The sequence below is a fragment of the Oncorhynchus tshawytscha genome, linkage group LG33 (assembly GCF_018296145.1).
Source record: "Oncorhynchus tshawytscha isolate Ot180627B linkage group LG33, Otsh_v2.0, whole genome shotgun sequence".
Lineage (NCBI taxonomy): Eukaryota > Metazoa > Chordata > Actinopteri > Salmoniformes > Salmonidae > Oncorhynchus > Oncorhynchus tshawytscha.
This window is the reverse complement of record NC_056461.1, coordinates 29890048-29900666: the sequence shown is the minus strand read 5'-3', so window position 1 is coordinate 29900666 and position 10619 is coordinate 29890048. Positions and strand designations below refer to the sequence as shown.

The window sequence follows — 10619 nt, the reverse complement described above, 5'->3', positions numbered from 1 at the left end:
AAAACTATGAAATAACACATATGGGATCATGTAGTAACCAAAAAAGTCTGTATATTTTGTGTGTGGATATTTTATATTTGAGATTCTTCAAAGTAACTAAAGATGACAGCCTTGATAACAGCTTTGCACACTCTTGGCATTCTCTACGCCAGATTCACCTGGAATGCTTTTCCAACAGTCTTGAAGGAATTCCCACATATGCTGAGCACTTGTTGGCTGCTTTTCCTTCACTCTGCGGTCCAACTCATCCCAAACCATCTCAATTGGGTTAAGGTCATGTCACGCCTGCTCCCCCCTTCCTGGTGCCCGAAGGCGCCAGGCTCTCCAGCATTATGCACTCCTGCAACATCGTTACAAGTATCAGCGTATTATTGGACCCACCTGGACTCAATCTCCTGTTTATTACTTCCCCTATATTTGTCAGTTCCCCATCTCTGTTCCCCACTGCTGCATTAACATTCCTGCCGTTTTGTTACCCGTGTGCTGATGCTGTTCCTTTTTTGTTCCGTGTCTGTTCCTCATTAAATGTTTGACTCCATGTACCTGCTTTTCGACTCCAGTGTCAGTCCTTACATGTCGGGTGATTGTGGAAGCCAGGTCATCTGATGCAACACTCCATCACTCTCCTTCTTGGTAAAATAGCCCTTACACAACCTGGAGGTGTGTTGGGTCAGTGTCTTGTCAAAAATCAAATGATAGCCCCACTAAGATCAAACCAGATGGGATGGCGGATCGCTGCAGAATTCTGTGGTAGCCATCCTGGTTAAGTGTGCCTTGAATTCTAAATAAATCACAGACAGTGTCACCAGCAAAGCACCCCCACACCATCACACCTCCTCCTCATGCTTCCCGGTGGGAACTACACATGCGGAGATCATCCGTTCACCTACTCTGCCTCTCACAAAGACACAGCGGTTACAACCAAAAATCTCAAATTTGGACTCATCAGACCAAAGGACAGATTCCCAATGTTCTAATGTCCATTGCTCGTGTTTCTTAACCCAAACAAGTCTCTTATTTTTATTGGTGTCGTTTGGTAGTGGTTTCATTGCAGTAATTCGACCATGAAGGTCTGATTCATGCAGTCTCTTCTGAACAGTTGATGTTGAGATGTGTCTGTTACCTGAACTCTGTGAAGCATTTATTTGGGCTGCAATTTCTGAGGCTGATAACTCTAATGAAATGATCCTCTGCAGAAGAGGTAACTTTGGTTCTTCCTTTCCTTTGTTCAGCATTTTTTTTTTTTACTACATGATTCCATATGTGTTCATTCATAGTGTGGATGTCTTTATTATTATTCTTCAAGAAAAAGTGTTGAATGAGTAGGTGTGTCCAAACGTTTGACTGGTACTGTAGGTCTAAATAACTGACTAGACATGTTAGAGGCACACGTTCTGCTCCTATGAAATTGTCTTCATTCTTGTGTAGGTCTCGATCTTTCTATTATTCTTTTTTTTTAAACACTTGAAATAGACACTATTTGATATAAAGGACTTTTAAAGAGAGCAGACGGTCACCCATAATTTGTCATTATTGTGCAGGCAGCAGAGGAATGACCCCCCTGATAATTATTGTTCTGGTGTTGACAACAGCAGAAGGTAAGACGTTATATTACAGGGTATTATGGTATCTACCTCTTACATGTTTAGCCATGGAAAGAAACAAAATGGTTTTGTACCTCTGAAAATCTAGACATTTTAAAAATAATAATATTGATTATATTTGATGGTCCCTAAATGAACCTACCACAAACATAAATTTAGCAAAAACAAAAAAATGGTTTTGTATCTCTGAAAACATAGATTTTCTTCAATGGTCACTAATTGTGATTTCTTATTATTGTGATTGATATTACAATGTATTTATATAATACTATCTTGTTTATTTAACCAGGCAAGTCAGTTAAGAACACATTCTTATTTACAATGACTGCCTACCCCAGCAAAACCCAGTTGACACTGGGCCAATTGTGCGCATCCCTATGGAACTCCCAATCACAGTCGGTTGTGATACAGCCTGGAATCAAACCAGGGTCTGTAATTACGTGCCTAGCACTGAGATGCAGTGCCTTAGACTGCTGCGCCACTTGGGAGCCCTAAATCTTTAAATCTAGATATTTCAGAGTAACAAATGTAACATAGAAATGATTATTACATTCTGAGTTCTGTAATAATATATATGCTCCACAGTTAGTGCTACGATCTGTAATCTCACTGAGGAGAGTAGAGATCATCAATGTTATGCGGCTCTGGGAGAATCTATGTCATTCCAACTGACTGCAAACACAAGGGAAGAAAAAATTACATTGAAGAAAGGTGATAATCGTATTCTGAACTTCCAAACTGGAGAAGACTGGAGATCTAAACTGCATCAGGATTATGTGAATCGCTCTGAGTTCTTTAATAATGGAACATTCAGACTGGACAGAGTTATAGAAGAAGACAGTGGAGATTACCAATTAGAAACATATAATTCAGAGGGAGTAGTGTTGCACAAAGTCAACATGCTACTTGAGATAAAAGGTACAGAACCTTTTTTGTTTACCAATCATCCTGCATCCATCTTGGTTGTGAGGGAGATCATTGAAAGACCATAATATTGCCAGTGTTTTGTTCGAACATGCTACATGGCAGTAAGGTCTCTGTGTTTGTGTCTGTCAGCCCCGGTGTCAGAGCCAGTGTTGTCTCACCTCTGTCTGCCTCATGGAGAAACCGTGGTCACATGCTCCTCAGAGGGCGATGGTCTTCAGTACAGCTGGACCCTGAATGGCCAGAATCTGACCAGGAGTGTTGCCTATGACCACTACCAGAACAGTGTCATCATAATGAAGAGTGATGTGACAGGAATCCTGACCTGTATGGTTCAGAATAAAGTTAGCACCAGCAACTCCACTATTCATCTTCCGGGATGCCAAGGTAATGTCAGGACAGTTTCATTCCCACTTTGTGACTTGCCTGATAAGATCATTTTTTATGATAAATTGTATATTTATGTGAGCCCAGAAATGGTCTTGCACACATTTTAATTAATTCTTCTTGCTGAAATCTGTTTCTCTTTTCAGCTTTGTATGAACTTTGCATGAAAAAGTGACCACAAGATCAATGTTTTGACAAGAACCACATTTTGAGATTGTGGAAATTACTTTAAGTACTGTATCAGATGACTTTCAAAATAGCATAAGTATGACTTTTTCTAAATATTTAATTCAGGTGATATCATTTGCAGCATCATACTTTTTTAATTGAACTTTTTTATATAGATGACTCATATCTGATGTACTATATGGAAATAAATACTGTTGTTTTATAAGAAATCTCCCTCAGTTTCTTTTAAAGTTGGAAGCAGAAGTGCCTCGTTCAGGGAGAAATCAGCATGACCTCTATTCAAAGCAGAAAAACACATCCAGGTTTCTCATTTTGAACCTATTGCTTCAACCTCAGTTGTAGCCAAACTATTAATTTCAAGACAATGAAACGACTTCCATTGCATCGTTGATTATCTTTTCAGAAATAACTGATTTTGAAACATGTAGATAAGAAAATTGGAATGATACTTTGCATTGCAAGTACACTGTTTTAGCAGGCTGTGGTAAAGTGGCTAACTGATGTGAAAATGAAACGGTCTGATGCGCATCAACAGAGCAAGGCAAACCACAGAAGTTAAACTAGGCCAAGAGTGTAAAATGCATTGGGTACTTTAGTAGGTTAGAATTCTATATTTTATATAAAGTGGTTAATGAGTGTGCTTTGCAGAGTAGCTAAAAAAGAAACGGTACAACTTGCATATGAACAGCGTCCCGCAGCCACACCTATTAGTGTTTCTACAGCTCAGTAGCTCTGCCTGGCCTGTGATCAGCCTGCTCTTCATGGAGAGAAGAAGAAGTGTTATTGTGTTGTTGACTGTACGTTTGTTTATCCCATGTGTCACTCTGTGTTGTTTTTGTCGCACTGCTTTGCTTTATCTTGGCCAGGACGCAGTTGTAAATGAGAACTTGTTCTCAACTGGCCTACCTGGTTAAGTAATGGTGAAATAATGTATATAGTTTTGAAAGTGAAAACATGAGTAGAACATGGAGGTGAGTTGACATTGTTTACAGTGTGTCTCGTTGTAAGCACAAAATATTTGTTTTACATTTCTCTGTTCAGTGAGTGAAACTTGTAGAATGTTTGAACCCATATGCTGTGGTTTCATGACTAGTTGGCCATTTCCCCATAGCAGGAAACAGAACTGTCTGAGCGTAATGACAACTACACATTCATTTTTTGCCAAACTTTCTAGTTTACAAACATGTCCTCACCCCATACTCTGAGAGTTTTAACATCTACTGGTGGGCTTCCAATGTGGATGATGCTTCTTCACCTCTACAGAAGCTATGGTAAGTAGGCTGAATAGTTTTTCTTGAGTCAAAAAAACATTTTAAACAACAGTTTTTTGCTCATCTATTTTAAAGCATTGAAATGCTTTATTTTCAGTTGTTGCAGAAGACATCAGAGTAGTTGGACGAGTAGGAAACTCCATATTCCTTCACCCTAAAATGCACTTACACACCAAGATCTCTGACATAAGATGGAAACATGAGAATACAGATATGTTAATAGCTAGAAATGGTACGCTTGTTAATTTAATGGATAGGTGTGAGATCTTTCTAAATGGTTCACTGAAGTTTAATGAAGGACTGAAAAGAGACAGTGGAAATTATACTGTTCAACAATACAGTGAAAATGGAGGCCATTTATCCGAGCGGCACATTGAGCTCAGTATTCTAGGTGAGTTGTTTGAAATTACACAATTCTTCAATTTGTCAGGGAAGTTTTAGCACAAACATACACATCTATGTTGATAAAAGGGGCAATCTGCAATTTGACCAATAACAGTGTCCACCCAGCCATTGTTTTGGTAAACAGCTGAGGGATGGGGTTGTAAAAATGTATCCACAAATTCAGACTGAGCTATGGATGCACAATATCAAGATTATTGTTTCAACAATTTTTTGAAGCTATACAGTTTGTTTACAATCACATTGTTTATAAACAATGGAGTAAAACAGGCTTATATATTGGTTTCTGGTGTGGTACAACAGTTGAACTAAGCTCTTAAGTAATATTCTTCAAGAATCAATGGGTATATCATTAATTTAAGTCCAAACATTGATGTACCCGCTTGCAAATTGCCCCTTTAATGTAATTTCAGTTTTTGTTTTATTTTGGCTTTCGTTAATTTATTGTTAATTTATTTGCTTCGTTTTGACTGAACATAATATTCTCTGTTGTAGCTTGTTGATTGACTTTGCACTGTGTGAGTGTATATTTGTGTGACATGATTGATTTACATTTCAGAACCTGTTTCCAAACCAAAGGTGAGAACCTCCTGTACTTTTGATGGGAGAGTTGTTCTGACCTGCTCTGTTGACAAAGGAGACAGAGTTGTGATGATCTGGACCGAGCAGCCATTTGCCTGGACAGGGTCCAATCAGACCCTGAGCTCAGGTCCTGTTCTATTCCTGGACAGCCATACGCCTGGAAACCTGACCTGTGTGGCAATGAACGAAATAAGTGAGGAAGGCTTCAGCCCAGCTGTCCTAACATGCAGAGGTACAATAACTCCTCATGGACTTTCTGTATACTATTGGTCCAGAACCGTTCTCTCTGGACAGTACAGTAGACCTGCCCGTTACTTGTCCTTTAATTGAGTAGCACAGTATGTATTGAACCAAGCTTTGAAGGCACAAATATGAATCAGGGGATGGGGTACTACAGAACACAGTACCTTTTTAAAGATTCATGAATATATTTAGAATTAAACTGTGGCATTTGTTTCGGGAAAAGGTCACAGGTCAGCTGTGGCTGCATTTGGTCTCTTTGCATTTGCACTGACGACACTGGCCGTCGCCATTCTACATTTGAAGAAGAGGCGTCAGAAAAAGAAAAAAGGTCAAAGTCAGACTGAATGTAAGTATCTACTTTATGCGTTTTGTTGCATTTCTATGGAACATTCACATAGTACATTCACATGGTACATTCACATGGTACATTCACATGGTACATTTACATGGAACATTCACATAGTACATTTACATGGTACATTCACATAGTACATTCACATGGTACATTCACATGGTACATTCACATGGTACATTCACATAGTACATTTACATGGGACATTCACGTGGAACATTCACATGGTACATTCACATGGTACATTCACATGGTACATTCACATGGTACATTTACATGGGACATTCACATAGTACATTTACATGGTACATTCACATAGTACATTCACATGGTACATTCACATGGAACATTCACATGGTACATTCACATAGTACATTTACATGGAACATTCACATGGAACATTCACATGGTACATTCACATGGTACATTCACATAGTACATTCACATGGTACATTCACATAGTACATTTACATGGAACATTCACATGGTACATTCACATAGTACATTTACATGGAACATTCACATGGAACATTCACATGGAACATTCACATGGTACATTCACATAGTACATTTACATAGAACATTCACATGGTACATTCACATAGTACATTTACATAGAACATTCACATGGTACATTCACATGGTACATTCACATAGTACATTTACATAGAACATTCACATGGTACATTCACATAGTACATTCACATGGAACATTTACATGGAACATTCACATGGAACATTCACAAGGAACATTCACATGGAACATTCACATGGTACATTCACATAGTACATTTACATAGAACATTCACATGGTACATTCACATGGTACATTCACATGGTACATTTCCATAGAACATTCACATGGTACATTTCCATAGAACATTCACATGGAATATTCACATAGAACATTCACATGGAACATTCACATAGAACATTCACAAAGAACATTCACATGGAACATTCACATGGAACATTCACATGGAACATTCACATTCACATGGAACATTCACATAGAACATTCACATGGAACATTCACATGGAACATTCACATGGAACATTCACATAAAACATTCACATTCACATGGAACATTCACAAGGAACATTTACATGGAACATTCACATGAAACATTCACATAGAACATTCACATGGAACATTCACATAGAACATTCACATGGAACATTCACATAGAACATTCACATGGAACATTTACATGGAACATTCACATGAAACATTCACATAGAACATTCACATGGAACATTTACATGGAACATTCACATGAATACATTCACATTCACATGGAACATTCACATAGAACATTCACATGGAACATTTACATGGAACATTCACATGAAACATTCACATAGAACATTCACATGGAACATTCACATAGAACATTCACATGGAACATTCACATAGAACATTCACATGGAACATTCACATGGAACATTCACATGGAACATTTACATAGAACATTCACATGGTACATTCACATGGTACATTCACATAGTACATTTACATAGAACATTCACATGGTACATTCACATAGTACATTCACATGGAACATTTACATGGAACATTCACATGGAACATTCACAAGGAACATTCACAAGGAACATTCACATGGAACATTCACATGGAACATTTCCATATAACATTCACATGGAACATTCACATAGAATATTCACATGGAACATTCACAAAGAACATTCACATGGAACATTCACATGGAACATTCACATGGAACATTCACATGGAACATTCACAAAGAACATTCACATGGTACATTTCCATAGAACATTCACATGGAACATTCACATAGAACATTCACATGGAACATTCACATAGAACATTCACATGGAACATTTACATGGAACATTCACATGAAACATTCACATAGAACATTCACATGGAACATTCACATAGAACATTCACATGGAACATTCACATAGAACATTCACATGGAACATTTACATGGAACATTCACATGAAACATTCACATAGAACATTCACATGGAACATTGACATGGAACATTCACATGAAACATTCACATGGAACATTCACATAGAACATTCACATGGAACATTTACATGGAACATTCACATGAAACATTCACATAGAACATTCACATGGAACATTCACATAGAACATTCACATGGAACATTCACATAGAACATTCACATGAAACATTCACATGGAACATTCACATGGAACATTCACATGGAACATTTACATGGAACATTCACATGGAAAATTCACATGGTACATTTACATGGAACATTTACGTGGAACATTTACATGGAACATTTACATGAAACATTCACATGGAACATTTACATGGAACATTCACATGGAACATTCACAAGGAACATTCACAAGGAACATTCACATGGAACATTCACATGGAACATTCACAAGGAACATTCACAAGGAACATTCACATGGAACATTCACGTGGTACATTCACAAGGAACATTCACATGGAACATTCACATGGAACATTCACACGGAATATTCACATGGAACATTACATTTCCCAAACTGCACTGTTGTGTGTTTAGATGTGGAGGAGAACAACTACATTGGGCCGCAGGAGGAGACCACAATCCACCCAGACCAAGACACCTCCCATTACGGTAACTGACAGTAGAGAACGACACACAGTACATTCCTATAACAGTTTATTAAGTGATAGTTAAGACCTAAAGTTAGTGCATTCATCTTAAGGTAGTTGGTGAGACAACCACATATCACAGTCATTTCATCATAGTTTGTGTACAGTAACAAGTATTTTATTTTAACACCGCTTTATGATTATAAATGTATATTGTGTAAGATGTTGAAATTGTCTTTCCGCAGAATTCTGCAGACCTCTTGCACCTGCTTCCAGCCAGAGAAAGAGACGACTATCACTGGAGTTGAATGATATCTATGTATGAAGAACAATGTGTTAATGGCATTACATTTCAATAGTATCGATTTGTTTTCCAATGTGAAGTATGCAACTTCGCACCATAATTACTGATCATTTTTTACAATTCATTATGGTGTATTTCTGCGATAGATTTATTTTTGTTGCATAGTCGTAGAGCCTAGAGAAGCGACATATAGGGCATTACTTCACCTGTATTTTGATATTGTATCATACCCGTACTGACTTCATTATCAGACTGGACCACTAGGTGGAAGCATTACAGTATGATAAAGAAACATGGTGACGAGAGGTGAGAAGAAACATCACAGGATTACTGTCATTACATCAATAGTTGTTTCAAAACATATGGACGCTGCTGGGACGACTGTAAATTATTCCATTTCAAACTGTTCTAGTTATTATTGTCTACTGTTTGTTAAACTTCAAAATGTCCAGATAAAAGACTCCTGAGTGGCACAGCGGTCTAAGGCACTGTTTCTCAGTGCTAGAGGTGTCACTACAGACCCTCGTTTGATTCCAGGCTGTATCACAACCGGCTGTTATTGGGAGTCCCATAGTGGTGCACAATTGGCACAACCTTGTCTGGGTTAGGATTTGGCCGGGGTAGGCCGTCATTGTAAATAAGAATTTGTTCTTAACTGACTTTCCTAGATAAATAAATAGTATAGCCAGGGTTCTCTGTTTCTGGATAGCTACCCTCCTGTAGGTTTTCAATCCAAATTTCACTTTGCACACCTGATTCTACTAATTAGCTGGTTGATAATCAGAATCAGATTAGTTACAACTGGGGTTGGAGTGGAAACCTACAGGAAGGTATCTCTCCCGTAACAGGGTTGGAGTGGAAACCTACAGAAGGGTAGCTAGCTCTCCCGTAACAGGGTTGGAGTGGAAACCTACAGGAAGGTAGCTAGCTCTCCAGTAACAGGGTTGGAGTGGAAACCTACAGGAAGGTATCTCTCCAGTAACAGGGTTGGAGTGGAAACCTACAGAAGGGTAGCTAGCTCTCCCGTAACAGGGTTGGAGTGGAAACCTACAGGAAGGTAGCTAGCTCTCCCGTAACAGGGTTGGAGTGGAAACCAACAGGAAGGTAGCTAGCTCTCCAGTAACAGGGTTGGAGTGGAAACCTACAGAAGGGTAGCTAGCTCTCCCGTAACAGGGTTGGAGTGGAAACCTACAGGAAGGTAGCTAGCTCTCCCGTAACAGGGTTGGAGTGGAAACCTACAGGAAGGTAGCTAGCTCTCCCGTAACAGGGTTGGAGAGCCCTGGCACTACATACTACACTCATTACATTGTTCAAGTCAGCAGTCCAGTTTCATTACAGGTGATGTTGAATGAAGAATGCAAAAACATGTAAATATTCTTACTACAAGTTTTTTTAAAGTGTCAAATAAACTACATATGCATACATATAATTGTTATATTTGTACTGTATGAATTGCAATGTCCTGAAGAAAACACTAGCATAATGTCACCTATCTACAGTATATAGTCAATTCCCCAATTGAATTTACATTTTGGCACACAAAGTGTCATTTAGCAGTGTAGCAATGGCTCTAATCGCAAATAGATTTTCATTGCGGATCTTAGTAAATACGTACAATAAGGACTTTATTACAAAGTACGTTTTGAGAAGACAACATTCTTATCTTCTAAATGTAGTAAAGTACATATTTAGATTTATTTTGAACTAAAATAAATGTTTGGATAGTTAATTACATTTGCAGGTAATTT

At 38.2% G+C, this 10619-nt stretch overlaps 1 protein-coding gene across 6 annotated transcripts; it reads left to right on the top strand.

Moving 5' to 3' along the window:
• The first annotated feature begins 1336 nt into the window (after positions 1–1336).
• LOC112231125 (T-cell surface antigen CD2) lies at positions 1337–10289 on the top strand. 6 transcript variants are annotated; one of them, XM_042311417.1, is made up of 11 exons: positions 1337–1424; positions 1542–1598; positions 2190–2522; positions 2661–2915; positions 3062–4075; positions 4279–4375; positions 4473–4766; positions 5337–5591; positions 5826–5948; positions 8515–8589; positions 8813–10289. In XM_042311417.1, the coding sequence occupies exons 5-11, from the start codon at positions 4070–4072 to the stop codon at positions 8890–8892; spliced, it is 930 nt and encodes a 309-aa protein (XP_042167351.1). In that variant the 5' UTR covers positions 1337–1424; positions 1542–1598; positions 2190–2522; positions 2661–2915; positions 3062–4069; the 3' UTR covers positions 8893–10289. The 6 variants fall into 6 exon arrangements, with proteins under 6 accessions (XP_042167351.1, XP_042167355.1, XP_042167352.1 ...); XM_042311421.1 differs by lacking the exon at positions 2190–2522 and having other exon boundaries at positions 2709–2915; XM_042311418.1 differs by having other exon boundaries at positions 1360–1598; positions 2709–2915.
• The last annotated feature ends 330 nt before the right edge of the window (positions 10290–10619 follow it).